We start from the raw sequence: 16,914 nt of genomic DNA, 5'->3' as shown, positions 1-16,914 counted from the left end.
ATGAAAAGACTGGACACTGAAAGAATAATTGGTTGCAATAATGCCATATTAAGGAGAGTTTCTGTCAGGCAAATACGTTGTATTAGGACAGCAGCTGTTAAAAACGGCACTAATGAGCCACAAGCAGATAGTTCAAACTGCCGGTCTCGTCGGAGTCCCAAGAACCTCGAGATGCAGGATCCTCCAAAGGCTTCAAGTTCTGCATAATTCGGCCACCCTTACATGAAGAAACATTTGCAGTGGGCTCAGAAATACATGAAGACACATTTTCAAGGCATGTTGTGAGCTGGATAGTTGGTAAATGGCCATCATGTGCCAACAAGGCTGCAACATGAGGTTTGGTGCTTATACTGTCAGAACACAATATTCTGTGGGTCTTGAAAGTCAAAATGCTGGTAAACGGCTGGCAATATAGGAAAGTCGGATTTGAGAACAGCTGGCAGTGAATGAGTTAATTCTCAAATGAGATCGGCAGAAAGCATCCAGGGGCTTACGTTAAGCAAAGCAAAGCAAATGTATTTATCCAGCGCATTTCATACACAGGGTAACTCAATGTGCTTTACACGATTAAAAGCATTTAAAAACAAAGAAAAAAGACGCTTATAACCATTTAAAACAAAGAGAAAAAGAAAAGTACAATTAAAACAGCATAGAGTGCAAGAAATATCATTTAAAAGTAGAAATGAGAAAAAAAGAAGAGTTTTTAACCTGGACTTGAAAACATTCACACTTGGGGCTGACGTCACTTCTGTTGGCAACTTATTTCATTTGTGTGCAGCATAATAGCTAAATGCTCCTTCACCGTGTTTGCTTTGGACTCTCCATCCATCCATCCATCCATCCATCCATCCATTCTCTACCGCTTATCCGAGGTCGGGTCACGGGGTCAGTTGCTTTAGCAGGGAGGCCCAGACTTCCCTCTCCTCAGCCACTTCATCCAGCTCTTCCGGGGGGATCCTGAGGCGTTCCCAGGCCAGCCGAAGGACATAGGACTTTGGACTCTGTGCGGCACTATCTGACCTGAGTCTGTAGATGTCAGAGCCCTACTCGGTTTATATCCCATTAGCATTTCTTTCATGTATTCAGGACCTAAACCATTTAGTGATTTATAGACCAGTAGCAGAACTTTAAAATCTATTCTAAAGCTGACTGGCAGCCACTGTAAAGACTTTGGAATTGGAGTAATATGATCTGACCTCTTTGTTCTGGTCAGAAGTTGAATGCTCTTTTTGGGGAGTCCAGTCAGAAGACCCTTACAATAGTCAAGTCTACTTGAGGTAAAAGCATGGATGAGCTTCTCCTGGTCTGTTGGCACATGCAAGGCTTCACTCTGGATATGTTCTTCAGATGGTAGAAGGCAGTTTTAGTAATTGATTTGCTATGACTATCATTTTGCTGCTTTGTTCCAATATTTAACCTGATGGATGGTATTTTTTTCACTAAAATAAGCAAATTCATTGCATTTATCTGCTGTTAGGAGTTCTGGAGCTATCTGATTCGGGGGGATTTTGAGCTTGTCAACCACATCAAACTGTGCAAGTATTGTTGAAGTTCTTACTCATGATTTCAGAAAAGTGTTGCTGTCTAGCCCTGACTAACTCTTGGTTAAAATTACAAAGACTTTGTCTGTAGAGGTTATAGTCAATTTGGAGTTTAGTTTTTCTTCACTTACGTTCTGCTTTCCTACACTTTGATTTAGAGTTCTTTACCATCATTGTCCTCCTCCACGATGTTCTTGGTCGCCTCAAGATTGTCTTAGCAACAGCATTCATGACATTTGAGATTTTCAGGGTGAAATGATCCAAAGGTTCATCAACTGTCTCAGCATTCACAGTTTGTGGCACAGTTATGGTCTCCATAAAGTTAGTGGCGGTACTCTCATTTATGTACCTTTCTTAAGAGACATAGAGATTGTCTGAAGTTTTGGGATAATCTGTAATGGTCAGAAATAGCCATATCCTTAATGTCAATTGATAGAATTTCAACATCCTTAGAGATGACCAGGTCTAAGATGTGAGGTGATCTTGGAGGTTTATAAATTATTAAAACAATAACCTTTGGGTCACCTTTAACTAAAAAACAGAGATATTCAAAAGACCTAAAACCACCCAGTATAATGTCTTCACACTGAAATATGAAAATAAAAGCAATACCATCGCCTTTTTTTCCTATTCGACGCTTGTTCATAAAATTAAAATTTGCTGGTGTTTCCTCATTTAAAATGGTATTACAGCTACTTTCTGTTAACCACGTTTCATTTAGTAGCAAAAAGTCTAGATCACAGGTTGTAATGATGTCATTAATCAACATTGATTTCTTACCCGGTGACCTGATATTGAAAAGAGCTAGACTCGCAGAGATAACCGGAGACAATGTTTTGATAGATTCACATTTTGTCCTCGCTAAGTTTGTAGTTCTACTTTTTTTGTGCCATATTTCTTTGACCAACTTTCTGTCCCTTGTAATTACAGGGATGGAAAATGCCTGCTCTCCATAAGGAAGGGTCTGACTTATTCTGGAAAAGACCACGCACATATCAATCAGATTTGGAGATAAGATTCTTCATGAGTAGAGGAGGGGCCCTTCACATCTTAGTGGAGGTTGGTTTCAGGGGAGGGGGGATGGGAGGAAGATCTTGACGTGGTGTGCGTTGCATTCCAATATTGACAATAGCCTTCATCCTGTCCGTCACATCTAACAGGGCATTTAGGTTAGTAGAGACTGAGGTTTGCATTGGGATTTGCTCCAATGGGGCAGGGAGGGAGATTCCAAGTCCTGCCTCATCTCATTCGTCATTCGTTCCTCAGATTGTTTGGGTGACAATGGTGACTCTATATGCACCTTGTGTCGCCTTATCCCTTGTTCCTCCGATTGTTTGGGTGATGCTGGTGACTCCATCTGTGCCTTGTGTCGCCTTATCTCTTGTTCCTCCAATTGTTTGGGAACAACTGGAGACTCCTTCTGCGCTTTTTGTCCTTCAGCCGCATCAACAAGGCCAATGTTTTCCTTTCGGGCCACTGAATGGCGTTCACTGAAAAAACTGTTGGCTGCCAATAACTTAAGCCCTTGTCTATTTAGACAGAAGCCGTTTGTCTACCTTGTAAAGATGTCTGTGCTCCCCAAAAACACAGAAATTGTCAATGAAGCTCACGCATAGCGCAGTACACACTTCTTTGAGCTACTTATTTAATTGACTGAGCCTACTGAAACGTTCATCTCCAAATCGTCCCATTTCAAGAGGCCCACTTATGAAAACCTCATCATCTAAACATTGCATTTTTGTTAGTAGATCAATGAAATCTCGGTTCAGTACCTCTGATTGCTGCTTGACAACATCCAGGGCCCCTATGTGTATGACGACAGATTTCATAGTTGGGTGCTCAATAGTGATCGCCAGGATTTTTTTCTGGAGATATCAAACACCATATCAATGGTAAAACACAGTACTTTGGTGTTCTTCTCACTGCAAAAACGTTTCACATCATTGACAGCTCCATCACCAACTATTAACGTTTGGGGTGGCTTTTTTTTTTCTTCTCTCTTGTGCAGTATGATTTAGTTTACGTCCATGGCCGCTTTCTCAGGGTTGAAAAAGCATGCAACGCAGGCCAGCTGGTAATCTTTGGTAATCTCCTTTTGTTCTGTCCTCCCTTTTAGATGTTGTTCCATATGTTTAGGCTTTGCTCCCAGTAAAATAGATAAGAGATTTTTTTTTTAATGTCTGTGTGTCCTGTTCGGCTGTTAAGTCAAGCTGAAAGGAGGATCTGTATCCCTTTTATGCTGGAACAGTTTTACTGTGCCACAATGGAGTTTTTAAGTGCCACTGTGGTTCTTTGTATTCCGATGGATGATTATTGAAAATTTTAGTCGGACAGAAAAACGTTTGAAAGGGGAGTGACAGTGAAACGACAACTAAATAATATATCTGCAGTCAAGCCTGTTGCTGCTTGCTGCTCATCTGCAATCAAGACAGCTGGTGCAAAAACTGCAATCCATTCCAGCTGCTTCACATCTGCAATAAAGCCGGTACATCTGTCAATCTAAGATCGCTTGCCACTGCAAGTTCCGCTCTGGTTTGTCTGCCATCTCACCTCTGACAGGGTCCATCGAGACTGAAGTCCTATACTGAGAGTTGGATTCTTATGCCTTGTGCCAAAGCAGTCCTCCCTGCCCCAAAAATCCATATTAAAAGTCATTAGCAACTTATGTTGTATTACAGTTGGATTCCTACCGCATCTGTACAAACCTGTGCTATTATTAAGAGATGATGGCTGACAAGAAAGTTAGCCGCTGATGCATGGTGAAGGTTTTGTAAAACCTCGATGTGTATGAATGGAAAGCTTTCTTTACTCCAGGGCTAGGAAAATATGTCTTGTTGTTTTTTTTACGGACCGTGATGCCCACAACAAAAATAAATGAATAATCAGACCGGGCAAGCTCGTCTGTGCTGTTCATTCTGACTTTCAATCTAGGTCAGCTCTGATGTTCTGATTTCTTCCTCATTGGATCAACCCTGAATGTGTGTAGCATAGCTTCAACTGGCATCACCATGGTTACAGCATGAGGTGACATGGACGTGCTAAAGGGAAGAAGTCACCAGGCAACACACATTGTACAAATGTGAAACATAGGTTGTTTATTACCATCATAATGTTTTTTCTTATACATACTTAGAGCTCAACCACATATTTTGTATTTACAAAGTATGTATTGTGTTAGGTGATGCTGACCAACATGCAGTAAAAGCTCAGTCTCAGTCAAAAAAAAAAAAAAAAGGCTACAAAAAGCATTACAAAGACAATTGTCAAAAGCTGTTTTCCCAAAAGCTGCTGCTGGAAAGCAATGAAAAGTTTAAAAGTAAGTTAGATCCAAATCACAAAAATTAATACCTTCTTATATATTATATGGATTTTTTTAAAATGAAATTACATTTTCTGCATTTTTCTTTGAATGGTGCCCTCACAGTTCAGTTTTTCCCCCCCAATATTTAAAGCTAAATCAGGAACCAACGTGTGAACGACAGATGGATTGTTGCAGCAAAACTTTGGATAGTGACGGAGGACAAGGCTATGAAATCCAAGATTCATCCGTTTTTCAATTGGCAATGAAAAATTACAACTAATGAAAAAGTGCCTAGTTATTCTACTATTTGTTTTTTAATCACAACACAAGAAAAAGCCTGATTGTTCAGATTTAAATTTTAGGCTGACGAAATGGAAAAACCTGACTAAACGTGTGACTTAAAGAGGAAGATGTGACAATTGCTTTCACCGCAGTTTATCTCTCTCCTTGTCTCAATGTTTTCAACACATTCATCTCCACTTGGAACATCACGTGGACTAGTAGACATGGGAAGGTTTTCATTCTTCTTTCTGGAACTGTGCATAAAAATTTTGTACTGTGGCACGTTTTTCAATTTTGTATTTTGGCACTGAGCCTCAAATGGAATTATGAAAAATCTATAATTTTTTACTTATTCGCTAGATGAACAAACAAACAAAATAATCAGTCAATATTTGTTTTTCGAATGCCAATTGACACACGAATTGTTATGAGTACAAGTGATGGGAATGACTTTCTTTCGCAGGGTGTTCGCCAATCACAGGCGCAGCCAGGGTAGAGAATGTTGCAGTCATGCCACATTCTGCAGCTTTCGTTTGCAGTTTATCAATCCAAAGACAAAAAGGGAACCGAAGTCTTCCCACTCCTCAAGTAGAGGAGAAAACAGCGGGAAAATACTTGCAGATAAAAAAAATTAAAATAAATTTTAAACAGAAAGCCAGGCGGTCATTCGTGGAAGCTAACAAAAGAAGTCTCTTGATAGTGAGTGAGCTGGAGGACGCAAACATATTGGGGTTTATCCATCCTATTTCCTGCGCTGTATCACGACAGCTTATGAAAGCTGACACAGAAGTCCGCGTACTCTGTAAGCCTTTTCGGAAGATTCCAACCGCTGTCAGTAGGATTACCCTTGGCGCACCCAACACAAACATACTTACTAACAAAAAGCAAAGTAAACTGCAGCAAGTATAACACAGGTTACAGGTTCTTCCTCAAATCTGTCTCAATCTGTATCATGTTAAATTGTTTAATAAATAACATTGAGATATTGCAAGCATGTGTTTGATACCAAACCCCTTGTTACAGTAACTTGAACAATCGTTGAGCAAACTATTATCCTTGACTTCTGCTTTCAAAAGTAGTTATCCATGAATCTGTTCTGTATATGTGATAATATGATGAGGCGATTAAACATTTATATGGTTTCACAGTCATAAGGGAAACCGTAGTAATGTGGCCCGCCACAAAAATGAGTTTGACACCCTTGATAGTACAGTACCCTCCAAAAGTATTGGAACGACAAGGTCCATTCCTTTGTTTTTGTTGTATACTGAAGACATTTACGTTTAGGTTTCAAAAAATTAATGTGAGACAAAAGTTCAGAATTCCAGCTGTCATTTCATGGTATTTAAATTTAGATGTGTTAAACAACTCAGGACAGAGCCCCTTTTGTTTGAACCCACCCACTTTTCAAGTGAGCAAATGTATTGGAATGGACACTATTAAATTAACTTAAAGTGAATTACATTTAATATTTGGTGGCATAACCCTTACTTGCAATAACTGCATCAAGCCTGCGACCCATTGACTTCACCAGACTGTTCCATTCTTCATTTGAAATGCTTTTCCAGACTTTTACTGCAGCCTCTTCCAGTTCTTGTTTGTGTCTGGGGGTTTCTCCCTTCCGTCTCCTCTTCAGGAGGTAAAATGCATGCTCTATTGGGTTAAGGTCTGGTGATTGACTTGGCCAGTCTAAGACCTTCCACTTTTCCCCCCTGATGAAGTCCTTTGTTGTGTTGGCAGTGTGTTATGGGTCATTGTCTTGTTGCATGATGAAGCTTCTCCCGATGAATTTGGATGCATTTTTCTGTAAATTGCCAGACAAAATGGTTTGCCAACCTCCACAGGGCAGGGGTGAAGGTATCACAATCCACTGTTCGAAGAAGACTTCGAGAGAAGAAACCACAAGATGCAAACCTCTCATCAGCAAAAAGAATCGGAAGGCCAGACTGGATTTTTGCAAAGACGTTCAGAGATGAGCCACAAAGGAGTAATGAGACCAATATTAACCTGTACCAAAGTGATAGAAAGGTCAAAGTATGGAGAAAGAAAGGATGATCCAAAACACACGAGGCTCATTTGTGAAGCATGATGGAGGTAATGTCATGGCTTGGGCTTGCATGGCTGCTTCTGCAACGGGCTCACTAATCTTTATTGATGATGTAACTCATGATGGTAGCAGCAGAATGAATTCTAAAGTCTACAAAACCATTTTGTCTGGCAATTTACTGAAAAATGCATCCAAACTAAGTGCCACACAGATCCCAGCAATTTAGCACCACTTTTTCTTCGTTACGTCTTTCAGTGTTGTAATCCTGGCAGAATTTGTGCTATGGGTCAAATGAAAAGGGTGCACAAACGGCGTGTTTCATAGCAGTATAGTTTAAACCAATGGGGCCGCAGTATGGTTCACCCAAAAAAACATCTTGTCATCGATCCATTGTGGAATGTGATGTAAACAAAAATGGCCATCTAAGCCTTTTTAATATTTTCTCAAATGTTACAGAAGTAAAACATCATGATTTTAATGCCACAGTTATGAAGCTGATAGCGTTCAGGATTACATAAGGCATACTTGTCTGAACAGTGAGGTCATGTTTGGAGTCAAATCGACTCAATACCTGTAGAAGTGGAGCGTTGGAGCACATTTAAACATTTATTGCTCACTTTATGATTGATTTACCACAAATTGGTACAGTATAATTCTTTAGCATTGCTTTTGGGAAACCAGTTGTTTGAATAGTACATTAAATAGAAAGTATATACATTACAAATAAATATATTTCCAAAATCAAGGAAACATAGTTGATGCATCGATTTTTCTCTTCCATATGTCATAAATAGACGACCAGTCCACCAATTCCAATACACTGTGTTCCAAGATTTTAACTACACTTGGCACATTTCTGCATGTTTCTCCTGATCTTAGTCAGGTTTGATAATTAGGTTTCCAGAGAAGTCAAATTCAAGGATAACTATTTTTTTGCTGACCATAATAATTTGGAACACTGTATTTTGAGTCATTTTGAAAAGAAGAAATACTGTTGTCATCGTGGTGGTTTTGTTTCATAAATTCTTGAATATTGTAGAATCTAATATAATTGTTGATGACAAAGACCGTATGCCGAATAATTTGGAACACAGTGTATAAACAGACAGATTTTTATTTTTGTTGTGACTTAATTGATGCTGTTGAAGGGTTACTATGACAAGAAGGAAGAACACAAATCACAATGCATGTTGGATCATAAAAAAGTACATGCGCTGTACACTGGAAATCAATCACCACGCCAGATTCTGACAAAAGCATGCTTCACTGTCAAAAAACGAAAAACAAACACGAGGTATAATGGTTTGTCACTAAGGTGACACTTGCCTCAAAGCTGAACTGTATATTTAGGCTCATTGAGTGTAATAATTAGCCTATTGGGGTACATTAGTGTCTTGTACCTTGAGGGACCTGACTCCTACTGCACCCCGTCTAGTGCATCTAATAAACGAAACAAAACAGTGAAACAATAACTACTAACAGAGTTGCAAGATTGGTCAGTCGTTGTGTTGACATCGCAGCTCTGTTTCATACACATTATATGGACTGAAGTATTGAGACCTGTCCACATGATTGGGATTCATGATTGTCTTTTTAACGAGAACATTCGCGCGCACTCCAGACACACTACCAAATCTCTTGTCCACATGGAAATGCATTTTGGATTATCCAGTGCATACCAAACCAGCATGTAGAGCTAACTCTAAGGTTATTTAGGCCAATCAGCCTGAAGAAATTCATCGGAAAAGGCACAATGACAAAACGGAGAGTTCAGAAAAATCCTCGTGTACAGGCTGAATATGAAACGCAAATATCTATTCACCCATTTTCAACTCCATATTATCAATTTTCAATTCCCATCAGTGAAATCCATATGTCCATATAGAGCGTACAGTATATATAGATGAGAGATATCCGAAAATGACATTACTGTACTTTTTTCAGAGTAGGATGAATGGGCGTTTTAACAATGCACATGTGGTTTTCGAACCCAGGATTAAAGCATCTGATTGGCCATTACGAATGCCAGACATTCCATGCCATCATATATCATAGGCAGTTTCTTACTGTCTATACATTATAGGAATGATACGGTACATCTGTATTCGGAATTGTAATAATGCACTGATAATATGACACTAATACCACTTCACCAGCCTGACGTATAAATTCCAGGTAGGAGCCATGTCAGCTGTGTGGAGGGACAGTATATTGACGTAAAACACTTTTCGCCAGCAGCCAATTACGCTCTGCTCAGTTAGCGATGGAGGCGGCCGTGCCGACAGTTGTTGTAATAACAAGTTGCTACTCTATGTAGTCTTTTATTGGAGTAAGATTATGTCATGTTCAAGAAAAGTTTATGTTTTTGAACCATATTTGGTTAAAATAAAACACATTTTGAATACAATTGCAAGTCGTAATGACATTATCTGGTATGGGTAGATTGTATCAGCAAGTACTCAAATGTAATAACTTGTACTCGGTCTAATTTTTTTTTTATCGGTGGATCCCTATTATATTCACGTGCCACCTAATTGAGGCAGATGTCTGTATTAACCTCATTTTGAATAAAATCAAGGTTTTACGCAAGTCCATTAAATGAGATTTTTGGGTGTTTATGTCTCATTAAATCATGGTTTAAAGGCGCATGATGTCAAACCATCACAAAACACCTGTTGGATATAGACTACACCAATCTGATCGGCTTGGTCAGTATCGGCCGATAATTAGCATTTTATGCTGATCGGCTTATCGGCTTTAATGTTCCAACGACGTAATTGATCAGCTCAACAAAAGACATTTACTCCGCGTTGCCATCGTGTAAAGTATATTTGAATCTAAGAGTGAGTTTATTTTTAGCCTTGTCGCGTTTTTTGACATAGTACTGTAAATATCTGACTGTACTGTAAATATAAAGTTATTAAAAAAAACTTGTCGACGACGTTGGACAGACAACACGTAATGCCTGGATCAGACGACAAGACAAATTTGCATGCTATGTCAGACGATGGCAAAATCTTGTATTCTGATGCCACTGCATCCCATCTTTTACGATCACTTGGCTTTATCTTGTCAACTCAAATGCGACCGGACGCACTCGTTATCATGGCGACAACAACAACAATGGATCGCGCCCCGTGTATTATAAGAACAAAATGGGGTAAAATGTGTGGTGGTGGTCACCGGTGCTTGGGAGAGGACATTCGTTCAAGGATTACTTGAGGAATGTTCACGTACTTTTAACACGATACGGCTCGCAAGCAGGCAAAAAAACGTTATGTAGCCTTGCAAGATAGTGCTAGCACTAACAGTTGTACGTAAACATGATGGTGTTATGTCGAATCATGCTCTAAAGTTTCGGTAATCTCAATAAAGTAATTTAATTACAATACCTTAGCACCCATTATTTCTGTCATGTTGTAATATTGGTTTGACCTGACTGATGAGAATACATGACCTGACTAGAGAATACTTTTGAAGATACTCAGTATACAATACAAAAGTATATACAGTAAATGAACAAGTCATGTAAATAGACACATTGTTCAATCTTGTGATCAGATCGGTGATCAGTTATCGGTTTTTTTAAACTTGCTGATCAGTGATCGGCCCCAAAAATCCTGACGGTGTAAAGCCTAGTTGTATAGTAGAACCAATTTGTGTGTCTTGATGGTTTGTCATGGGCTGGCCAAAATCATGCAACCTTAGATCTCCGGTATATGAGCACCTTGGAACAATTAAAAGCAATTGCTTTGACAAAGGGTGATAATACAGTGCCATGAAAAAGTATTGCCCCCCTTCTCAAATTCTTACATTTTTGTATAGTTTCCCCTCTTTAATGTTTAGAATCATCAAACAAATGTAGATAGACAAATATAAGCCAAGTGAACTTTAAATTATTATATATTAAGGAAAAATTAAGGGAATAAAATATTCAAAGTTACCTGGACCTGTGTTGAAAAAGTAATGACCCCACTTGTTCAATCATAAATTAATTGTGGCTAATCACAATTCTGGGTTTATTTTCACTGATCACACCCAAGCCTGATTACCTCCAGGCCTGTTCAGTCAAGAAAACAGTTAAACAGAATCTGACAAAATCAAGTCAGACAAAAGATCTAAAAAAGCTGCAACAAAATGACAGGAGTCGAGAAGTAAAGTAATTGGCATCAATCACTCTGAAAAGTGTTACAAAAGGCATTTCTAAGGCTTTAGGATTCCAGTGAACCATAGGGAGAGCCATTATCCTCACATGGAGAAAACATGGAACAGTGGTGAAGCCACTGGAGTGGCCGACCTACAAAGATTAACCCAAGAGAACAGCAATGACCCATCCAGGAGGCCACAAAGGAACTCAGTACAGCTTCTAAAGAACTGCAGGGCTCTTTTGCCTCAGTTAAGATAACTGTTCATGACAATAACAATAACAAAGAGACTGGGCAAAAATGACATCCACGGCAGAGTTCCAAAGCGAAAACTACCGCTGACCCAAAAAGAAAACAAACAAAAAAAAACCATAAAGGCTCATCTTACTTTTGCAAAAAAAAAAAAAAAAAAAAATCTGAATGGAACCCAAGATTTTGGGGAGAATGTTCTATGGAATGACGAGTTGAAAGTTGAGATTCTTGAAAGGTGTGTGTCTCATTACATCGGGCGTAAATGTACCACAGCATTTCAGAAAAAGAACATCCTACCAAAAGTGAGACATGGTGGTGGTAGTGTGATGGTCTTGGGCTGCTTTGGTCCTTCAGAACCTGGACAACTTGCTGTGATGGAACCATGAATTCTGCTCTTTAACAGAAAATTCTGAGGGAGAATGTTCAGCCATCAGTTTGTGACCGCAAGCTAAAGCGCACTTGGGTTCTGCAGCAGGATAATGATCCAAAACACAACAGTAAGTCAACTTCTGAATGGCTTAAAAAAAACAAAATTAAAGTTTTGGAGTGGCCTAGTCAAAGTCCGGACTTGAATCCGATTGAAATGCAGTGGCATGACCTTAAAAAGGCCGTTCATGCGTGAAAACGCTCAATTTTTGCTGAATTCAAAGAATTGTGCAAGGAAGAGTGGGCCAAAATATCGCCACAGAGATGTGAAAGATTCATTGGCAGTTATAGAAAACGCTTGATTTCAGTTGTTGCTGCTGAGGAAGACCCAACCAGTTATTAGGTTTAGGGGGTCATTACTTTTTCACACAGGGCCAGGTAACTTTGAATACCTTTTTGTTTCATCAATAAATGAAATCCCCATTTAAAAACAGCCTTTTAAGTCCACTTGGGTTATTTTTGTCCGATATTTACATTTGTTTTATGATCTTAAACATTAAAGTGGGGAAACTATGCAAAAATATAAGAATTTGAGACGGAGGGCAATGCTTTTTCACAGTACTGTATTTTAAATTATACATTTTTCCAGATACACAAAAACAAAAACACCATAAGGAAGTACTGGAGTATCTCTTATTCAGCCAGGTAAACAATCTTATGTTGGAATGTTAACTTGGAATCTTAACGTTCATATTTACTTGGATCAGTAAGTAAACCTAGATATAGTGACATTAATATTCATGTACAAGATTCATAAATGTTATATGATGGCATATTACTGTTAATTATATTCAATATACATTTAATCAGTATGACTACATTACACGTAATCCCTTGTTAAACATTACAAAGTGTGCAAATAAAAGCAGATTGCAGCATGCAGCTCTCTCTTGTTCTAGCTATCTGTAATAGTCCTTGTCAATATTGGTGACCAGCGCAGTACAGTTGACAGTAGGTGAAAGTTGCAGGTGTAAATTGTCATTGGATCATTGGTCATACTCAGTACTGTCCGGGGGCTATTCATAGATTGATTGAGTTTGCATGTATATACAGTAGCTCATTTGTAAGGACTTAGCCTTCAGTGTAGAAATAAAAGTCACGGTTGAAGTCCTGCTCCGTGCAACACAAATTGCAACTTATTGGAGACATCCCTTCCCTTAACTCTGACAAAGTGATTGCTAACCACTGTGCCGCAGCACATTAAGGTGCTGTGAGAGATCATCAGGTGTGCAGTTGGGGGGAAATCATCCAGTTTCACTTACGTGGTCCAAACGTTATTATTTCTTCGCAATAAATCAGATGTCTTTGTTCACCTATCTATGCCAGCAATGTATAGTGGCAGTGAGAACCATTATTTTCCAGTAGCTGGTAGAAGGAACAATTAACCAGTGTATCCACCTGTTGCCATTTATACAACACAATAATAGCTTTGTGTTAAACTAAACATTGAGACGAGATCATTATTCTTTTAGTTTATATACTTTTTGTGCCCTTTTTGTCAATGTTAAATGCAATACATGCCTTGGTTGAATAGAGGTTGGAAAAACTCCTCTGATATATCTCCTTGCAAGCTGCCTATGTGTTGTCTGCTTCTCTGTGTGGTAAAAAAAACAAAATTGTGTTTCTCACAAACGCTAAACTAAAATTTAAAAAAGGAAAAATCCTGTGTAAAGTAATGCTATATTATTAATGGCTTTTGCTAACAATGGCTGATATGGCTAAAGCAAACGTCGCTCCCCCTGCGGCAATGTCGATTTATCAAACATGAAGAGAAGTACACAATCCCGCTTGGTTGGCCAAACACCAAACTGTTCTTAAAGTCCCTGTAAAGTGAAAACAAACATCTTTTACATTTGACACACCATGTTCCAGAGAAGGGTGGAAGTGGAAGAGGCCTGGGTGCAAATGCGGGGGCGTTGAGATTTTCGTGCAGCACAACACTCGCCTATTGAGCAGACCAGTCTGCGCCAAGCTGGTCGTTCTGGCACAGTGAGAGTGCGTCCTTAGAGATGCGCCCAGCGGTGTGACAATTTGGTGGCAGAAAGTTGATCTAAATTTACGACTGCTCAGACCATGTCTAAATCTTGGCCCAAGGTAGACTGCTAGTCTAACGCGAGAATTTGATCGGGGTACAGGCAGACAGATACTGAGCTCTGCAGACATATTTATGTCGCCAGTGGTTATCACCAGCTCATTCTGTGTACCCGCTCACATTTTCTGTTTACACAACATGGCTAAAGCAGTGACAATGCTCCACTCACGCACAGAGTGCTGCGATTACGCATTGCCCTCTTCCACACAGCGATGTCTCCATGCGAGACTGTGAGTGCGCCACATTTAAAGGGAATGAGAGGAGCTGCTATTATTGGCGGGAAATGAAGTTTTGGTCGTAAACACTCCCACAGTGGCGCAGCCTGCCCACCCACAGATCCGCCTGACTTACGTTCGTCCATGAAATTACCAACACCGCTCTAACCCGCCTCTGGTGCACAGTTGTGCTGCCTTGTGCGCCGGACTTACGCCATTCTCGGAAATAGGACCTTAAATCTCCACAACAGAGTACTGCATAGTTCTCAGTCTTTGCACGTTTTCAGAAATTATATTAAAACATGTATAACATATTTTTTAAAAAGAAATCTCTGAATTCACTTTACAGGTTCTTTAAATTTTAATGAATCCCTTCTTGTCACTAAAACTGAGGAATCAGAGTATAATACCAAAAGCTGTCATCATCCATAGTTCCATTTACTATATGTGTTTAAAGTCACAGGGAAGCTGGGGGGTATCCAACCTGACTTAGGGGGAGGGACTACATGCACCCTGATCGCCTGCCGATCACATGGCTAATAGACACAATAGCGAGTGATATTGGGAAATAAGCGCGGCGTTTCCTTCGCTTGAGGTTTCTTGACCGCACACGTCTCAGTTCCTTAGACTTTTCCCTAATTGAATGAAGTTAATCTTAGTAGTCCGCAATCAATTTTCACACCTACCATGTTGGCTTGAGTAGAATAAACACGTTACGTAATGATTGTAAATAGAATTTATGACTAATCTCTGACAATCAAGTCAAACATCTCTGTAAAAATGAATAGTGGGATCTTTCCAAATATCTTTGGTCAGGTCATTTGATTTTCACAGCATCATTATCCATCTGTCTTGTATATACCATTCTTACATCCACTGTACATAAACCATCCATTCACACTACACTGTTGTTTATTATTCATTCCTTAATCCAACCTCAGTCCACAAAACATTCCTTCCACCCTCCAATCATGTCCTTCCCCTCAGTATTTTACACTCATTCATTAGTATTGTCATTCTAATGTAACCCTCCATCAATTCACCAATATTAATTATTGTCCTTCCTGCTCCCCCCACAGCAGATTTGATTAAATCATTTTTCTCCTCAAGATTTTGTTCAATTTATGGGGGGAGCTGGAGGACTTGGGGCTCAATTTTCCTTTATTTGCAACATAAATCGTGTCTGCTTCTCCACTGTAAAAGTCTGTAGCAGGCCAGCTTTCAAATACCTCCATCCTTCGCGCCCTCTCTTCTTTCCCTGTAGCCTCAGTCCTCTCCACTTATCTTGTGCCAATGTTCTTGTATTGGCACAGCAGCAGGTTTTTAAAAGTCTTTTTGAACGTGGCATTGCAAAGGGCGTAACAAGCCGGGTTGATGGTGGAGTTGACGTAGCACAGCCAGTAGCCGATGGCCCACACGGTGTCAGGAACGCACGACTGGCAGAAGGTGGAGATCAGCACCATGACATTATAGGGGGTCCAAGTAATGATGAAAGCAAGCAAGATGGCAAAAATCGTCTTGGTCACCTAACAGGAGAGCAAATATAAGAGATTAAAGAAAAAGAAGGAAATCAAATGCGAGAGAAGAGCAAAGAAGGCTTTCAATCATTTCTACTGTCCAGGGGACCAGTGTTGTTTTCATTTAGTAGGCTGGAGGAAAGTATGGAGAAGATTTGAGAAAGTTTTGCAGTTCATTTCAGTGAACACGATCAAAGACTGCTTGTTTTTACAGATACCACACAAAACTTTGAAAATATATTCAATGAGGTCTAAAGTAAATCGTGTCTTTCATCCTCCAACCATCCAGTATTGCACATATAGAAACACAAACACACCAGGACAAGTAATGTCTATATCTTTCAAATGAAAACAAAATGAAATGATATTTTAGCCAGAGTTTTTTCGCCCCACTGTGCCAAGTTCAATCAAAACAGGCATTGACAAAAAAATAGTCTTTGTGCTTTAGAACATTTCAGGGTCTGTACTTTTTCGTTCAATGCTTCTACTTTTAATATCGCATCAGAGTATTTTTTTCACGCAAATATCTGTACATTTCCTTGATTGATTGAACTTATTACTTTGAAGATCCAGCCATCCATTTTCTATACTGTTTATCCTCATTATGGTCACGGACCAGTGCCTATCCCAGCTGACTGGCAGGGTACACTCTGGACTGGTCGCCGGCCAGTCACAGGGCACATACAGACAAACAACCGTTTACTGTCACATTCACACCTACAGACAATTTAGAGTCTTCGATGACCCTAACATGCATGTTTTTGGGATGTGAGAGGAAAAAGGAGTACCTGGAGGAAACCCACGCAAGCACGGGAAAAACATGCAAACTCCACACAGGTTGGCAAGAGCCCGGATTGGAACCCCCAACCTCAAAATTGTGAGACAGATATAATAACCACTTAACACCACACTGGCACGGTGGAAGACTGGTTAGAGCGTCCTGCCTCACAGTTCTGAGGACCGGGGTTCAATCCCCGGCCCCGCCTGTGTGGAGTTTGCATGCTCTCCCCGTGCCTGCGTGGGTTTTCCCCGGGCACTCCGGTTTCCTCCCACATCCCAAAAAAATGCATGGTAGGTTAATTGACAACTCTAAATT

General features: G+C 39.8%; 1 protein-coding gene across 1 annotated transcript in view; it reads right to left on the bottom strand.

Moving 5' to 3' along the window:
* Window positions 1–4,616: 4,616 nt before the first annotated feature.
* chrm4a (cholinergic receptor, muscarinic 4a) overlaps window positions 4,617–16,914 on the bottom strand; it is a 55,118-nt gene continuing 42,820 nt past the window's right edge. The window contains exon 7 of the mRNA XM_061784405.1: window positions 4,617–15,827. Coding sequence (XP_061640389.1) covers window positions 15,582–15,827 — 246 coding nt within the window. The 3' untranslated portion in view covers window positions 4,617–15,581. The remainder of the gene's footprint in view (window positions 15,828–16,914) is intronic.

This window comes from Phyllopteryx taeniolatus, chromosome 1 (assembly GCF_024500385.1).
Source record: "Phyllopteryx taeniolatus isolate TA_2022b chromosome 1, UOR_Ptae_1.2, whole genome shotgun sequence".
NCBI classification, from domain to species: domain Eukaryota; kingdom Metazoa; phylum Chordata; class Actinopteri; order Syngnathiformes; family Syngnathidae; genus Phyllopteryx; species Phyllopteryx taeniolatus.
Note: the sequence above shows the minus strand (reverse complement) of the source record. Positions and strands in the feature narration are given on the sequence as shown.